Source organism: Haemaphysalis longicornis, unplaced genomic scaffold, assembly GCF_048455015.1.
Source record: "Haemaphysalis longicornis isolate Haplotype H1 unplaced genomic scaffold, Haemaphysalis longicornis Haplotype H1 scaffold_12, whole genome shotgun sequence".
Classification (NCBI taxonomy): Eukaryota; Metazoa; Arthropoda; class Arachnida; order Ixodida; family Ixodidae; genus Haemaphysalis; species Haemaphysalis longicornis.
In genome coordinates this window covers 20,205,655-20,223,623 of record NW_027526225.1, presented here as the reverse complement: position 1 = coordinate 20,223,623, position 17,969 = coordinate 20,205,655, and the positions used below count along the sequence as shown (strand labels likewise).

The 17,969-nt window shown below is 45.2% G+C and overlaps 1 protein-coding gene across 1 annotated transcript in view; it reads right to left on the bottom strand.

The window, feature by feature from the left end:
* LOC144162458 (DEP domain-containing protein 1A-like) overlaps positions 1–15,681 on the bottom strand; it is a 43,684-nt gene extending 28,003 nt beyond the window's left edge. The window contains exons 1-5 of the mRNA XM_077692987.1: positions 15,409–15,681; positions 14,902–15,059; positions 13,243–13,347; positions 10,841–11,131; positions 4,063–4,193 (exon numbers count right to left, since the gene is read on the bottom strand). Of these exons, the coding sequence (XP_077549113.1) occupies positions 4,063–4,193; positions 10,841–11,131; positions 13,243–13,347; positions 14,902–15,059; positions 15,409–15,450 (727 nt within the window). The 5' untranslated portion in view covers positions 15,451–15,681. The remainder of the gene's footprint in view (positions 1–4,062; positions 4,194–10,840; positions 11,132–13,242; positions 13,348–14,901; positions 15,060–15,408) is intronic.
* Between the last annotated feature and the right edge of the window lie 2,288 nt (positions 15,682–17,969).

Sequence of the window (17,969 nt, the reverse complement as noted above, 5' to 3'; positions counted from 1 at the left end):
CCTGCAAGCAGTCGGTGCTTATGGCAACAGCACGCCAACGAGAAGTCGCTAGCGCGCCAGTGCCAGCCTGCGCGTGTTTTGTGAACTAGTTCGTGTAGACATGAACGTTGCGGCCCAAAAAAAGGTGAACTCAATATAGAAAACATCGGCGGAAAACATAAAAGTTAACTTACAAAAAAAAAAAAGCACGTACCCGCGGGGATTCGAACTCGTGACTTGCAAAACATTTGCGATGAACTACATAACGCCTCAGCCCACTCGGCCACGAAGCCGGATCCGCAAGCCGGATCCGCAAGCCTTCCTAATATAGGGTATATATTGCACAACCGGTTTACACTTTTATTTAGTTTTGGCATTTCAAGCAGCTTAGGTGACTATTTGTTGTACTACGCTCGTGCAGTAAGCGTCGCCCGAGTTTCCACGGTAGCTCACGTCTAGCAATTGCATTTCGTAGACGGAAAAGCGTTCGCAGATGCGTAGTCGTGCTGCTGACCGCTGTTCTTGTTCGCCCAGCGCAAAAAAGTGCTTCCCGCGCCCTAGTTTTACGCTGTACGGTAAAAATATCAGTTGATTTTATTTATTTAGTACCTATATTAACTTCGCTGACTCTTCTCCCGCCTTCAAGAGGCCTTATATTTTCCTACTGGCGTACCAGTCAGCGAAGCGTCGCATGTGCGCTTGTGCAGCGCCTGTGTGACGCGACCTGACTTGGAGCTAGATACAGTGTACAAACAAACCGAGTAAAGAAAGGCACATTCTTCCATTCACAAACGCGTCCTGGCTTCGTTTCAACTAAGCGAACGAATTGCGACCAAGCAATTTTTTTTAACCACCTTGATTGCGACGACCCGCCGGCGGCCGGCGGACGAAACGCTGGGCCGACTGACTCTGTCGGCCGGGGAGCCGTGCAGTAGCGCAGCCAGCCAATTGCCACCTCATCCCCTCCTGACGTCACACGAAAACGCCACAGAAAATGGGCGAGCGTAAAGAGAGGAGGACAGCATTTTCGAATTAGTTTTTCTACTAAATAAAATCGCGTAAACGCGCCTAGAGTGGTCGAAACATGGCCTGGGGACTCCGGACTAAAATTTGCGCTAGTAATCCCGCAATGTTTACATACCACTTCAGTGTCCCTTTAATCAAATTTGGCCAGAAGATATTTAATGTAAGCTTTCCACTTTAGCGGGAGCACGTAAGCGCTGCTCCACAAAGTGAAGCGGTCCGTGTGTACTCCGCTCAATTCTCAATCATGGCTTTATCTCGAGTGTCGTGGTTGCATCACGCGCCCATACTGCAGAGCCTTTGTGCATGAAAAAAGTCTTTAGAAAGCTTTATAGCACCCTTCCGCTGTTGGCCCGCCGCACCCCTCAACGCCGCGGCTAAGCCTACTACTGAACGGACGAAAAGAGGCGTAACTTTGAACCAGCACCTCGCCGGGGTGAAGTTCACGGGGCACGGACGCGGGTTCAATGGACTAACAGCGGCGTTTAGTAGTGACCGAAATGAAAAAAAGAAAAAGTGAAAACCTAGTCTGCTATCATTTTTAATGAGGCGTTGTGGAAAAAGCGCCGGTTTTACGACGACACGAACTACGGTCGGCTATCCGAATTCCATTGCCTAAGTGTTGAGACTCTTAATTCACACAATTTTCGCGGCCAGTTTTAGTACAAATTTCGCTTTAAGTTGAGAGGTAACTACATAGCAGTTGTTTCTGAGCGATGGGCAAGGTTTTGAAACCTCAATAACTGGTTAAATTAACTGTAAAATCGAAACCTCGATTTTACGAAATTCTCGATTTAACGAAATTTTCGCCCGCAAGTACGACTTCGTTATATCGAGGTTTAACTGTAATCACGTAAAATTTACTTGTTTTTTTGCGGCTTTTCCTTTTATGACTTACGGCAGCAGCCGCAAGCACTTGAGTACTGCTTCAACGTCCTGCCGACAGACGACAGGCTAGTCAACTTGCCCCGTGCTTGCCCCGGCGCAGGGGGGCAACCGAAGACCGGCTTTCAATACATGGGGCCTATGGGGAGTTTCGCAACTGTCTATATCCAGTAACTCTGGTTACAACAGACCGAACCGGCAACTCACTACAAAGGGCACACCCACATCACTATCACCATCACTCTCGGCAGGGTGGCTGATTTCACACTCAGATAAATTAAGAACAATTAATGCTGTCGAACATGGCAAAAGACAGGCCAACATTTCCGGAAGTGCTGTATTTTCACACATATAACCCGCCCCTGCATATAACCCGCACCCACACTTTCAACCCGCCGGAAAAGAAAAAAAAAATATCCTCGCGTATTGCCCGCACATTTGATACAGGGAAAGGCTGCACCAAAGCTACTGATCAGGCAACACATCAGGTGCTAAGTAGACAGAAAAAGTGTATATTTAGTGAGTAGAGTACACTGACTGCAAGGCGAAAGTCACAATTCACTAATAAATTCAGTTTTTATTCAGCGCTCGTACTTGTGTTTTCTTCCTTGTCCTTGCGTGTTTTGCGCAATCGCAGCCATGGAAGGCTTACTGCATAGGAGCTTCACGGCACAACTCGCATTGTCGTGAAGCTGCACTAAAAAACCCCGCGTATTATCCGCACCACCACTTTTCCACTAAAATTTTCTCATTTTGGGGGTGGGTTACATGCGCAAAAATACGGTATGGGCCTGTCTAAGCAGACAGTCCACCCGACCATCAAGAACAAGGCCGCTGCCGAAAAACCCGTCTCAGGTGAGATCGAAGAACAGCGCTTTTGAATACGCGAAGTGGCGCACCCGGAGGTCAAGCCTGCCTCCGTCAGTTTTTTTCCATAATAACGAACTCCGGTTCAGTGAAGTTCAGCATTCATTATTCCCACACATGCATCGTTACCATTCCGTTCGATGAGAAAGGTAAGAAATGCCTCAAGCAGGAGGATGGTTCCCATCCATTGCGTGTAATTTGCCACTGGCCGTGCGCAGTCCGACTGGTCTAAATTTCGATTTCACCGCTGTCTTTCATCACAGCATTTCATATCAGCTGTCTTAATGGCCACACTAAGATCATTAATAATGTGGAAGCTGCCTCGGGGAAACATCGGGCAGCGATCCAAATTGTTTAACGAACGACTTTGGGTAAACCTGCCTCGTCACGAAGGGTTTGAAAAGGGCCAGGCTAATTCTGCTGGCCTTGACTGATTTTTATAACTGGTTAATAATTGCTTCAAATAATTTTTCTGCTTTATTTTCTCAGCTTAGCGTACGTTTCTACGCACTCAGCAGCATGTGGTAGGACTTTTCCGAGTGGCGATGTTAAGCTTCAAAAACAGCGTTAGGCGATTCTTTTACCCCATCGAAATGCTGTGCAGAGATGCTGCAGGCATGCAGAAAGTACGAATTGTCTGCAGCATTTATATGCAATACAAGTCAAAGTTCCTACTTTATTCTCATATACTACCCCCCTCGGTTCGGATACTGCATACTTCGGATACAGCAGACATTTTTTTCCGGATTAAGAGGCCATGTTGTAACAGGCGTAGACTGTACTTTAAGGGGGCACTAGAAGCAAAAATAACTTCCAACAGTACTAAATAACTATCGACCTATAGAGGACAATTTCCTGTCGCACTTTAGTGTCCCTTCAATACACTCTGCCGCTGAGATGCAATATAAAGCCAACATGGGCAAACAAGCCTGCTGTGTTTGTGCGCAGATTGCGTTTACTAAATCCTCATTGTTCGTCATTACACATTTAAAAATATATACAAAGAAATTTCCACCACAATGCAATGTTTATCCCTGTGACAAAAACATTGTTAGAATTATCACATATTTGAACGTCAGTCACTTAAGTTTCCTGTCTGCACGCACACTCTAGCATCCCAACAAGCAAGCACAAATGAGAAGATATACGTGCGTAGTAATTCTAATACAGAAAACTACGCTCCTGCTATTGGAAGTCACCCATGAAGAGGTTTTGCACCAATACAAGAGCTGCATTGAGAGCTCTCAACCAGAGTCAAAACATCACTCAAGCAAAACAATAAAAAACTCAAGGATCAGAATTTCTCACCGGATTTGTCGAGCAGAATGACGACGCCATTGCGGCTGAGCCGGTACATATTGTGCACTATGTCCGCACCAGAGACCTGCAGGGCACCCAATGTGTCGTCCACCGCTTCCTCCCCGAGGAGGCATCGAAGCCTGCAGAGAAGTAGCCATTCGCACTTCACAAAAGCTTTGCTTCACTGGAAATAAGCTTGCATCTCCATGCATTGTTGACAGTAGCAAAACATAAGGGGGGACTTGTTAAAACAACTTCTTATAATTTTTAAGTAAACTCTGAGAAATTTGTCAGTCTCGCTGCTTTCTTCCCACTGATTTCAAATGTGCCATTATTTTTTCAGTTGGTCAATTAGTTCCCAAGACAATTAGAGGTAATTAGCCATTTTTGGTCAAACAATAGAGAAAACAGTGTTGGTCATAGAACTGTAACCTTTATATTTTGGAACTGTCTATGTTGCCGGCAGCCGGCAATGTTGGATTGTAGCCGGCACTTCACCCCCATTGGCTAGCTGGAGTCATGTGACCAAACTGCCGGTATTTGTGTATCACTGCGATTGTGCCGGCAGCCGGCACAGTAGTCGGCGTGGAAGTTTGCCGGCAGCTGACTCAGCAGACTGCGTGTTTGGAGAAACAGCAATGCTTGCAGCCGGTATGGCAGTTATGATAATTTGTGGACAGACCAAAGTGATGGCATTTATCGGGCCACACTTATATGCCTGTGCCTGCAAAGCACTGCTGAGAATATAGATGTCCCATTCTGGTGTAATAGTAGGTCATTGATACTCTTGCATTATTTACAAAGATCCGCCAAACAAACATGTATTCTGACTTACCCCTGTCGCACAGATCAAGACAAGAAAGCTAGCGCAACGCCTGCAAAAATAAAGAAAAAATCCAGGAACCAAGAGAAAATTTACACCATTTGTTTTTTCACCCATCAATGGGGCAGTGGTGCATGGTGCAAAGTCAGAACTAAGGGGGCATTTATTGTTGAAGTCTGACATGACGTCTCTCCGGATTCACTTTCTAGGCACAACAGTGAATAGAGTATACATACCACCCCTGCAATCTACCACTCGACCCTTGTTCTGCCCCATAATTCCCTTGAGGTTTCCATTTTGTATGTTACTCAACATCTCCAAGGAAAGATCCTCACCACAGAGGCAAGTATTTCAAATACAAATTTGACACAGAATATTACTTTATTTGGCACTCACAAGATAAATAAGGTACAAAAAAATCAGTTTATCACGGAAGATAAAAGGCGGTACCAAAAATAAATGACATCTACATTCTCAGCAGTGCTTTGCAGGTGTGTGGCCCGATAAATGCCACCCCTTTGGTCTGTCCACAAATTATCATAACTGCCATACCTGCGGCAAGCATTGCTGTTTCTCTCAAACACGCGGTCTGCTGAGTCAGCTGCCGGCAAACTTCCACGCCGTCTACTGTGCCGGCTGCCGGCACAATAGCAGTGATACACAAATGCCGGCAGTTTGGTCACATGACTCCACCTAGCCAATGGGGGTGAAGTGCCGGCTACAATCCACGCAGCCTACTTTGCCGGCTGCCGGCAACATAGACAGTTCCTTATATTTTCCCATACCATGAACCCTGGTAAATGCGATAATCGAAGCAGTTTTCTGATGCATCGCTTGGAACCAATTTTACAGCTCATTAAACTTTGGTGTTTCAAATGGGCATTCAAAGCCACCAAAGCACTTCTTATGGGCTGTGAATGCAAAAGCACTTTGCTTCTGCCTTGCGTTGATGAAGGGCTTTGTAACCTTGCCGCTCAAGACACTTAGCTTTGCGATCTGCTTTGACACTTTCGAATGGATTTGATCTGTCTCCTACCTGTTGTACTGCTGCTGCTCCTGCCGCCGTGTAATGGCAGACTTGGTATAGATGACGGTGAATTTACCTGCTCATCTTTTCGCTCGTAGGGCTGCATTCCTCTACTCCCTTAGTTCATTAGCGGTGTACAGTGTGGACGGCCACCTTTTACTACTGCTGTGTTTCAGTTCATGCTGTGGAACACCCTGCGCTATAGAACACTTTTTAAGGAGCCGTTTCATAGCTTCCAACGCTAACAACTACACTGACACCGGCTTTTTCGCTCAATAGAATAATGGCTGTGCCCGCACTGAGACAATCAAGTCTGAGCACATGCATACATTTCACTAGCGAAAATCAGACAAGGGTGAAGAGAAGTGCACACAGGATGCTCGCTAGACTTCAACTGAAAACTTTGCTTTGCACACACAAAAAAAAAAGAGAGTTATCCGTCACACCTACACACAACCCAACGCACGCCAAACTATGTACAGTCTATGTACAGTCTACAGTCTAGTCCACTTATAAGTGCCAAGGAAATTCCATCATTATAACCGATAATTGTTAAAAGTGGGTTGCGCAAAAAAAAAAGACAAAAGAGATGAAAACATTTTATTTGCATGCAAGCAAGGTTGTACAACTACTTATTTGCAGAAAACATGTCATAGTCGGTCAACTTCGTTTGCTCCACGCGTAGCTGGTGCACATCTTTTTCAAGAGCTGTTTAGGAGCTTCACCTAGCTGGGTGAGAGGTCCTTGGCGGAAACGAAGTCCCTGAGGGGCTGTATCATGCATTGGGCCTCCTTCAAAGACCCTACCTGAGTAGGCTGCTCAACCGGGTCCTCGGAGTACCACTGCCAGCACTGTGCACAGCCAGTATGTGCGCAACTATTGCCTCTTCAGTAAGGCACTCTGACATTTCCAAAACATCGGCCCTGACGTACTATTGGTGAAAAAAAAAACGGAGACAGTTGAAGAGGCACCCAGTTAAATTCAAAGCAGTGCATACGTGACACAACAGGTGAATGTAGGCCAACGAGCGAGCGGGCGTGGGGACAATGCTAAAGCGGGGACAGTGGGTTCAGAAGAAAAACTGCTCTCCCCCTCGTTTCACTTTCTCGTAAGCAGCGCAGTCGACTTGTTTTCTTAGGGGTAGAAGGGGTGCGAGGCGCATTGCGGCTCGCAGCACATGCCATTAGCATGGACAGCCAGCAGCAGCTCCAATTTTCGGTGCGCGCTGTAACCGGATGCAATCATTATATCCGATATCAGTGATGTTCCGCGCGGGAATTTTTCCTTTCTGGGGAATTTTCGGCTGCAACTTTGGGGAAAAAAAAGGGAAAAGGGAATCCCTAATCAGGGGTGTGAGAGCTGAATCAGATTTGGGAGCAGTTTTTGGAGCCGCGAAATCTCGATTTTGGAGCAGAAGAACCTAGGTTTGGAGCAGACATTTATTACGTCACCTTAGGAGCCTAAAAATAAAATTTTTGGCAACTCATGGGGGGGGGGGGGAGTGCACGTTTTAATGGGTTTTGAACATAGATAACACTGAAACAGCCTTTCAATGAAGTTTTATCTACTAGAGTATCACAAGGCACCAACTGCACTACCTTTTTGCAAGCCATTTATAAATTATTGGGCTGTGTGCATAGATAGCATGGAGTGCCGTTGAAAACATCGAAATAAAAAACTAAGCAATCGTATGGCATTTTCATTATCATGTGAACGCTGAAATTATTATTTTTGTAATCCCAGACTCGGCTTTACACACGAGTGTAGAGGCATGGCAAAAGTTGCGCAAAGCGAGGTGACAACCTTCGCACCCCACCAGCCCTCCCATTTCAATCCCCAAGGTACGAATTCACTACGATCGCAATTTGAATAACGTTGGTATGTTTACCCGCCTCCCTCTTGGCATTAAATTTCACTTCAGATAGATAAACTATTATTACTAGCGTGCAATAATAGCCCATCCCGCTATCGGCCACTGCTTGAGCATTTTGCGGCGATGTAGCCTGCGCCGCCATTTCTGCAGTGTCGATCGTCCCATTTCCGCCACTGGCAAGCTCGCTGTCAAAGGCAGCAATAACTCAGCGTTTTATTTTAACACCGCAATGAGTCCTAAATTTCACTACAAGCACGCACCGCGCCTCTCACTCGAGGCCGAAACACGGCGAATTCACGCTGTTTTTTGATGAACTCCCGTTCTTTGAGTCGCGCAACTTCCCTCAACAGATCAAACGACTAAATGAAAACCCAGCCACCCCCATAACCCAAACCACAGTAGAAATCGGCGAAGAGCACTCTGCCTGAACCACCAGAAATTGCTTCGTCCGACGGCCATGTTTTCCAATATTCACCACACCAAGATGGCGGCGCCCAGTAATGTCGTTCTGCAGATATACGGCGCTCCGAAAATTGCCGTCTTTTCGTTAATTTTCACCAGTAGTTTGTCGCCTGAGTACACATACGTATTTTTTCTACAGGACTTTGCAATTGTTTCCCATGGGAAAACTTGAAAAAACTCACAGAATATAATATGTGCAACCCGATATGGTGACCTTCAAAAAAACTATCTTGGGGACAATTTTATGTGGTTGTTTTATTGTATGATCAATCAATTAAACCTTTACAAACAGGATCACCTTGGGGGTGCTGGAAAATTATGCCGTCAGTAAGCATTTTTCCCCTCTGAAACTGGCGGGAGCGTTAAAATCCTTGGTTCTCAGACTGTTTTGGAGCAGTTTGGCGCAATTTTTGCAATTTTCAAGCGTTTGGAGCAGCCTGGCGCAGGAAAGCAGATTTGTATCAAAAGTGCGTAATATGCGCAGATGTCTCACCCCTGCCTAATAGATGCAGGGAATTTTAGGACTCGTGGAGTAAAAGCGGGAAAATAATGCGGAGTAAACCGGACCTCGCATCATTTATTGCTTAATTTCTTTTAAAAGGATCCCCTCATTTTTCCTCAGATTTACGTTCAAATGTCCGCAGTCGTGTTCCCACAAGCCACAAGCATCGAAGCCAGCTTCCAATCCAGTTCATAAAACAGGAGAGAGCATAGGGCAAAGAACACTCCATGAGAACAAGCCAGCAGAGCGTGAAGCGGCGGCTGAAGGGCTGGAGCCTGTTCGCATGTATTCCTGCACAATACACAAATAAGTATTTTGGGTGAGCCTTAGTCCGCATGCTGTCAACAAGAGATGGCGCCAGCAGTCCCTGCGTTGAGCTAGACTTAACTCAATTACCGTATTTTCCGGTCTATAAGTCGCATCTTTGTATAAGTCGCACCCCCCTCAAAATGACAGTTTTTCCGAAAAAAACGTATATAAGTCGCACCGGTGTATAAGACACACCGGTGTACAAGACGCACTTGTTAATTAGGTAAACTCACAGTGAATCAGATTGTTAGAAGGAGCGGCGAAAGTACATGGTTGCGGCGGCCGCCGCCTATCAACGCATCGCCCGGTGAGGAGGGCTAGACACGTGCATCTCCTCCAAAGTCTTGACAGAACAAAGTTCTTAAAGTTCTCAAAAATGGTTTATTGATACACACAGATGGCTTGTACTTTCAAACGATGTTAGGCAAAACCATCAAAGTCTTCTTCCTCCGACTCACTAACAAACAATTCAGACTTCAAGTGGGAGTTCCGCCAGCAGATCGCTATCACCCTCCGACTCACTGATATCTTCTTCGCCAACATCGTCACCACTCGCGGAACGGATCATTCCGGCCTTTATGAACCCGGCTACAACTGATTTTGTAGAAATGGAGTCCCAAGAGTCAGAGACCCATTTGGCCACCTCTCCAAACGTCGCGCGTCTCTCGCGTGCTGTCGTAAATCAGTGCAATAAAGGTGTCATGGTGGACGGAAGTGACGCGACCGGAAGCGGCCGGAAAATCGAAACTTATCAGCAAGCTGTCATTTTAAAAATTAGCAGCACGTTTACATCCTTCAGAGTAACTCTGTGATAATTTATAAGCTGCATTTTATTTTTGCTACCCAGTTTGATATTACTTTGAATTTATTCTGAACTGTAGTTACTGCGCATGGCAGAAAGTGGTGCGCGGTTGTCGCAGGCCATTATCATTGTTTTCGACTGGAATAAACTGTTAATTCTTTGATTTATTGTCCTGAAGCGACGTTTGGGCTATGAGAAACACAGTAGCGGTGGGCTTCGGATTCATTTGACCATAGAACTGTCACCTAACGTGCACTGCCCACACGCGGCCGCCGCGAACCGGAATTCTTCTATACATAAGTCGCACCGGTGGATAAGACGCACCAACGAAAATTTCAGAAAAAAACCGCGACCTATACACCGGAAAATACGGTACCCAACTATATCTTGTTTTTTGTTTTGTTTTGTTTTTTCAAAGGGGCAGTTTTAGCTTAGATATTTAGCATGAAAAGGAAGCCTGCTGTTTGGTGCAAGATATGAAATGCATTGCTGAGCGGTAGATGTAGTGGGATTTAGTTCACGCTAAAACTCCGATTCTGTGAACGACGTCTGCGTCCGCAAGGCTACGTAAAGTAGACATAGGTGGCGCTGGCGAAAACCCAAACCGAAGAGGAATCCACGTAAAAACCTATCAGCTGCAGAAAGAGAAAGCAGGGAATTTGGAAAGGAATTCTTAAGAACCATGCCGAGAAAAAATGTTGAAAATAGGGAATTTCTGAACCCAGGTATGAGAATTTTTTTCGCCACAACTGTCCGATATCATGGCCCTGGAGCATTGTAATAAGCGGTTCATTTTATAATAGAAAGCATACAAAAGTGGACGGTGCCAGTGTTCATCATTATATCCAATGTATTGTTATACACAATATCAATAGAAATGGACTCTACTGTATTAGAGTACTGTAAATAAATGTTTCAAATACTGTAAATGAATGAACAAAACTCATTGCTGGTAGCAAGGAGAATGAGAACTGAGCAGCGAGGCATACCTCGCCAGGGCCACGGATTCCCAGATCCGCTGGACTTCGTCCCGAGTCACCAAACCAGCATCCGTCTCAGCAGTGTCCTCGGAGACATCCTTCACGACATCGCTGGCGAGGGGTCTGCTGCTGTCTGTTTTGCTGCCAAACCACGATGCCAGTGCCCTGGCCGACACGCGATGACTGTCCGAAGGGAGGTTCGGATGGTTTTCGCAGGCGATCAAAGGTGTCCGGCCAGTGCCGGCTTTTCCTGCTGTCTTGGAAGAGGGGGGAGTCTTGGCGGGAGAGTACACCGTGAACCTGAAGGCGTAGAAGCAAGGAAAACAGCGTTTGCACAAGTGTCGGCATCGCGTGTCTTTTGTAGTTGAAATAAGGACAAGATCCTTTCAGGAGCAGGCTTTTAAAACCGGTGCCTCAAAGCTCCGACGACTAATTCTTCACCTCACAGTGGTAGCCTATCTAGGAACATGCAACTGTTGTCTAGTTTCCTCACATTATGCCTAATATCAACCTTTCAGAGAGGGTTCGGAGCCAAGCAGTTCACTTTGTCTATGGTAGGTGCAATGTTCAACGAACTACAAACCATGCTATTACGTTGCACTGATTTAGCTACCCTGTACAAGTCAAGCAAATCACCCACAACTTGCATCAAATTCTCGCACCAAATAATTCGCAACTCATTCCAGATAAACACGAGATTTTTTTTTAACATTTGTGACACTTGACTTGATGACACCTTGACTTGAATAAGAGAATCAGTTTTTTGATGCATCACTTGGAACTAATTTTACAGCTCATTAAACCTTGGTGGCAACAGTGACAAGGAACCATTTTGAGTGCCCATTTCAAACACTGAAGTTTAATGAGCTGCAAAATTAGTTCCAACCGATGCATCAAAAAACTGATTCTTTATTGCACTCACCAGGGTTCATAGTGCCGGAAAATGTAAAGATTAAAGTTTTATGACCAACACAGTTTTGTCCACTGTTCCTCCAAAAATGGTTAATTACCTCTAACTATCTCAGGAAATAATTTAGCAACTAAAAAAATAATGCCATACTTGAAATCGGTGGGGAAAAGCAGCAAGACTGGCATGTTTCACAGAGGTTAATTAAAAATTAAAAGAAAGAGTTTTAAGAGCCATGTTCCCCCTAAGGGTACATGATAACAAAATACAACATTGTTCAGTTTGAAAGAACTTGCCAGTGGCAACTTACCCAGCTCCATTCCACCCACTAAAGAAGTCTTTTTTTACCGTGAAAAAGCAAGGATTATTAAAAAACTTTCAAATTTCACACTACAGTGACGTAAAACGAGCAGGAGGGACGTAATAAGGGCCAGAATTAAAAAACACAGTAGCACCGTATACAGTAAAACCTCAACGATAGAATTAAAAAAATAATAATAACACGAGGGAAAAACGTACTATGGGGCATTTTCGGTGTTCACAATTGACAGTGCAGTAACCAGGAAATCGTATGAACCGGGAACGTATCAACGGAGTCCTACTGTACATGGTTCTACTGCATGAGGGAGAGTTGATTCGAGTCCATTTGACTCACAGGCAAGGAGTGGGTCGACTCGCTTGTTGGGCTGAGTCGGCGAGCCATGAGGAGCTGAACAGCTCCTTTTCCGGGAAACCCTCTGCTCCCCTCACCTCGCTTCTTTAAACGGGGTTCACATTATAAACACTGGAGGTGTCGAGGTAAACTGAGCCCGCCAGTCGACTCGACCCTCCCTCGTTGAGTCCATGCATCCAGGGCTAATGTGCAGACTGCATGTTAGCTGCCAATTGCACCAACAAGATTCAATGACGTTACGGAGAAATCGCTGGAAAATGGCTCGGCTGAGGAGTCGCCAGCACTTCATCTGTTTCCTTTAGTATATCGGTTATTGGTTTGAAGCTTGCGATAACATTGGTGTCGTTATCAAGATGAAGCAGTCTTTTCGGGGGAAGCCCCTAAGGGGCTGGGGCTGTTGGCATCTCCTGTCGTCGTCATCGTCATTCGCCTCATGTAGTCACGGTACTAAAACACCGGGAAACTCGTTTACGCCTCACGTTGGAATGCAACGCGTGCTAAAAAAACACCGGGACACTCGTTCACACCTCGTGCTAGAGAGCTTCGTGCTTCAAAGACACGAGACCTTTACTGCAAAGCGGTACACCTCTACACCCCAACTGTTTCACCTACATTGGCAAAAACACCAAGGCGCCAACAATACACTCATACATTACATGTTTCACCCCTCCACAGGTTTGACGTTAATGAAGATGGTCCAGGCTTTTTTAATTGACCAAAGTTGTATTTTGTCTTTATGGCCCCTTTAAAGACTAGCTGTGTGAGAACGCCCCCTGGGAACTATGCTAAGAAACCTACCAAGGGCAGAAGCACGGTGTAAGGACAGCATACCTGTACAGCTGTTTGTCGTCTTGAAAGACTTTGTGCTTGGTGGCCTTCACCGCCTCGATGACCCTGTTTTCCAAAAACTTCTGCAGCAGCTGCATCGTTTGGAGCCTGGAATGGTGCACGTCACACGAGCAGAGGAATTAAAAGCTTGGCACATGACATATGTACATGTCTACGAGGTCAGTACTGTTTAGGTTCTACCAGTACATCCCGCTGCACATTCGAGAATCCAAGCAAGATGCCTTATTACCTGGCGGTACAAATTTTGGGCAGGTTGTTTTAACACATTTGACTCAAACAAGCACGACCACTTCCAAAAAGCGGGTTCGGACTACTGTGAGTAGGAGCATGACGAATGTGAACATAAACAAGCAAAATTTCTTCAAAGGTAATCAGCTGTTTCACATGCGCTACACTACATACGAATGGTTTTTGTTATTCGCTAGTCCGAAACAGTTTCTGAGCAGTTCCCGGACGGTCCAGGACAGCTCTCACAGTAGAAATTCTACAGGAAAAAAAAATAGAGCCCTTCCACTACTTTGAAGATGGAACCCCACTGAAGCTGTGTTGGTGGATATCTAGATTGAGCTATGCATGGTGACTTGCTATATTGATTGAATAAAGACACATACCGGTGACCTCCTTTTGAAGTAATTCTAAATGAATTTCCATGTACAGTCGAGCCTCGTTATAATGAAGTAGTACCGGGGCAGTAAATTAGTTTGTTATATCCGATATTCGTTATAACCGTAGAGTTAAAAATCGGCTCTAATAAATCGGCAGTCTGGCTCACGCAACAATCCTAGGCAAAAATGCATTGTTGTAGGCTTCGAACCCACTATAAACGAGGTAATCCTTATCTGTCTCCTTGTGGCATTTCAAACTAAACAGACCGGAACGCGAGAACATGAAATTACAACAGAACAAAATCCGTTCGGCAAAACAGGCCGGCCTTCTCAGTTACTTGAAGGAAGATGTGGCCTTCACCTGATGGCTTTTCACAGACTTAGCGGAATGAAGTTTTTCGCAGTGTCCATGCAATAAAGGGCCTTCTCTACTTCTGCAGTTTTTCAAGCTACTAAAAAATGCTTGTTTTGTCTCACTTTTTTTAAACTTTGCTTTCATTATGCCAGCTATCGAGCTTTGAGCCTCGCGGGAACTAAATATTTCTTCGTTATACCCAATATCACGCACCTCTCGAGGTTTTGGTTTCGTTATAAAGAGAACAGGTGCCATTGAAATAAAGCATGACCAAACAAGCCTTGTGTTTAGTTCGCTATATCCGATAATTCGCTACATCAGTGTTCGCTATAACGAGGTACAACTGTAATTTGTTTCGGGATAGCGTCTATAAAACAGGAGTAACAGCTGTTTTCTGTAACCATACCCACTTTGTAGATCACCACATATTGACAGCATACTGTAATTTTGTAATGTTTATAATTTAATTGTGAACTATCTAATTTAGACAAGTAAATGATTCTAGGCCTACCAATACAGTCGTCTTAGCGGCCAATTCCCGCTTGTTTTCTATTTTTTCCAAGATACCTATGTTAGACTTAGATCCTTGACAGATTCGGTGTAAAAAAAAAAATACGTAATTTTTCTGGTGCTGTTTTAGGCACTATAAAATGACAAATGAGAAGAGGCCAGTTTACAGACCTGGTAACGCCGGGACCGAAATCCGGGTCCCCCTGGAGATGCTCGTGGAGCCATGAAACCGCTTCGCTGGCCACGAAGCAGTTGTCGAAGGTTCTCATGTGACGCCGGTGTTTTCCATTCGGCATTCCATTCCGGAAGGATCTGATGACGTTGTTCCACTAAAAAAAGTTTCGGAGAGCTCGAGTTCTTAAAACTGCCCATACACAATGACACTGCGATTTCACAGCCTGTCAAGTCAAGTTTCTACGACGCACACGAAATCAGAGGCCCATTTCGACTTGAAATAGAGGTTCGTCTAGTACGAGACGCAAAATGAACGTATCCGTGCTCTTTCACTGCGCAGTTTATTGGTAGGCGTGATCGAATTTTACGTGGCCGTTGACGTGAAGTCTGTAAACAAGTGTGCGCATCAGTAAAGAAACATCGTACGGTTAAGTTAAAGTTCAGTGGCACGTAGATTGGCAACAACAGCACGAGGGCTGAGTTACGGTTACGGGCCGTACATACCAGCCTTGTAGCTCTGTACTGGCGATCCCGTGAGTCACTCATGGCGGCACTGCTTTGAAAAAGAAAGAGTGTCCAAAAAACGTCTCCACAGCCATCACCTCCACACAAACATTCTTGCGTTTTGCCCGCGATCACAGGGCATCGCAGCACCAAGGAACGCCAGTTTGAAAACGGCCGGTGGACAATCACATGTTCAAAAAACGTGGCGTCGGTGACGCGGGCGGCGTCGCTCAACTTTCCCCGGCGCTGATTGGACAGCAGTTAAAACAAAACTATTCAAAACGTAATCAAAAACAAAACATTGTATTTATTTTTAGAATCACAAATACAGGACTAAATATTAAAAACTTACATTAATGAGGTACTGACATTTTTAGAACAGCTCGCTAGCCAGATTGAGGTGTCTGCTAGAGCGTGAGCGTCTGCATCAGGCTGCATTGTCTCCTGCATGCAGTCTTGGGCATTACGTACCGGTAACTAGTTACTTTTTAAAGTAACTTGTAACTGTAGCTAGTTACTTTTAAGTTCGAGAAACTTATAACTGTAACACTTACCTCTGTAACAGGACGTGTACCATTAGTTACTTCCTTTTTTATAAAAAATTACCCAACAGTAACACTCGCTAAATCCCGACGTAAAGTTCCCTCTTGCCACTTATTCGGACTTACTTCTTTCCCATATATCCTCTCCACCTTTTCACGACACGGCTGCTCCTGCAGTTGAGAGGAGGTTGCTCTGCAGGAGACTGGGGTCGAAAATTAGTCTTTAAGGTTATTTAGAACTTTCCATTTACCTTAAGTCGAGCGGAAACAAAAAAAGAAAGAAACTAGCCACCGAGGAGGAAGCTGGGCTACCCTTGCATAGCAAGACCAACGCAGAGAGGCCCACCGAGAGCGGGGCATCCACAAAAAAGTTGATGCAACAAGACGATTGTTGGTATCGGGCTGTAGTGTGGCCCCTTTTAGGTTACCTTTGTTTAGGGTTTTACCGCGCACTTTTGAGTATACCCGCATACAGAAAAGTAACGACGTTAATTTTTCACGTGCAGTAACTGTAACTGAAAACTCTAACTGTACAGAGTTACTTTGTTGGCTTAGGTAACTGTAATTGTGCCACTAATTTTTACTGGTGACGTGCCCGTGACTGCAGCCTGCACGTTATTTTCGCAACGTGCTAAAATTTTCAGTTTTATATCGATCAAGTTTTCATTGAGCTGATTCTTGCCATGGGCTCCGATCATCATTCAAGAACACAGGCTAGGGACCTGTCTTCAACAAGAACGAACTTTGACAACGCTGGGGTGATCAAGCTCTGGATGGACAAATCTAGTTCACTCTACCAAACATTTTCCAGAATGTCACCTGAACCATGCCTGCAGTTCTGGTTGGGTAGACTCAGTAGCTTAGCTCACGCTTAATTTCTACCAAGGTTGGCTGAATGCACTGCACTCTGATCTGCAGTCAAATTGACCTCGCTGAACACTAGCTTTGTGTGCTGTTAAGAGCTTCTGTCGAGCAGAAAAACGTGAAGTTATGGATGCGGCAAGGCCCATTTTGTTACCACCCGTACGTTTTCTCGTATCCTTATTCTACAAGCTCACTTAAAATGGCACCTGCTCAGAAAACAAACTTCTGCGTTGATTACCCATCCATGGTACAAAAGTGATGCATTTCCCACGCGCACTAACGCATGTGCATGCACACACACAGACAGACATAACTGCAAAGAGCAGCCAGTTCACCCCGCTGCCCAACTTTCTTGTTTTACATGCCGAAAACACTTTATACAGTTCAAGATGTTGGTCTTCAGAAGCCTGCATGGGATGCCAGACACCAGAATCCATGGGATGTCGGTCTACACCTCAGGTCGACCACTTGCAGCACTGTCCAGTGGCCACACTCTTAAAGGAGCCGTGAAGAAAAAACACGTTTGGTTCATTCATAAGAATGCCTCGTTAGAATCATACTGACACCACTTTTAGCGTAAACTTCGCTCAAACAAGCTACATAATTAGGGAAAAAGGGATTGGCCATGCGAACCACTAGCTCATTTCCCGCAATAGAACCTATGATGTCATACCAGCCAGCTGTGCGATTGGTGGAGGGCGGCAAAAGCAAACGCAAATTAGGCAGAGCTTATAAGCTTGCTGAACGAGCTATTTGCGCTTAAATTTAGGGCGCATTCTTTTTAAAGCAATAAGAATGGTGGGACATACAGTGGAAGTTACGAAATCACACGTAAACATAAAAGTACCGATGCATACTGCTGTTGGTACTGTGCGCACTATGCTTGGCTTAGCTGCACATGACTGCGGGGCTTTGGGGTTGTCTCAGAAGACACTGGCCGATTGACGCAAGCGACAGTGTCTTACGTGACCATAGTTGTCGAGCGAGCACTATGTTTCACGAAACGATTATTTTCTCTTTGAACAAGAACAAGCCAGGTTTAAATATGGTCCAACCAAAGGCAGAAAACGGCTTCCCACGGTATGGTGGCGCCATCTTGGTTCACTAACGGTAAACAAGGCTTCCCAATCGGCTGCAGAGCGGTTCGGTTCCTGT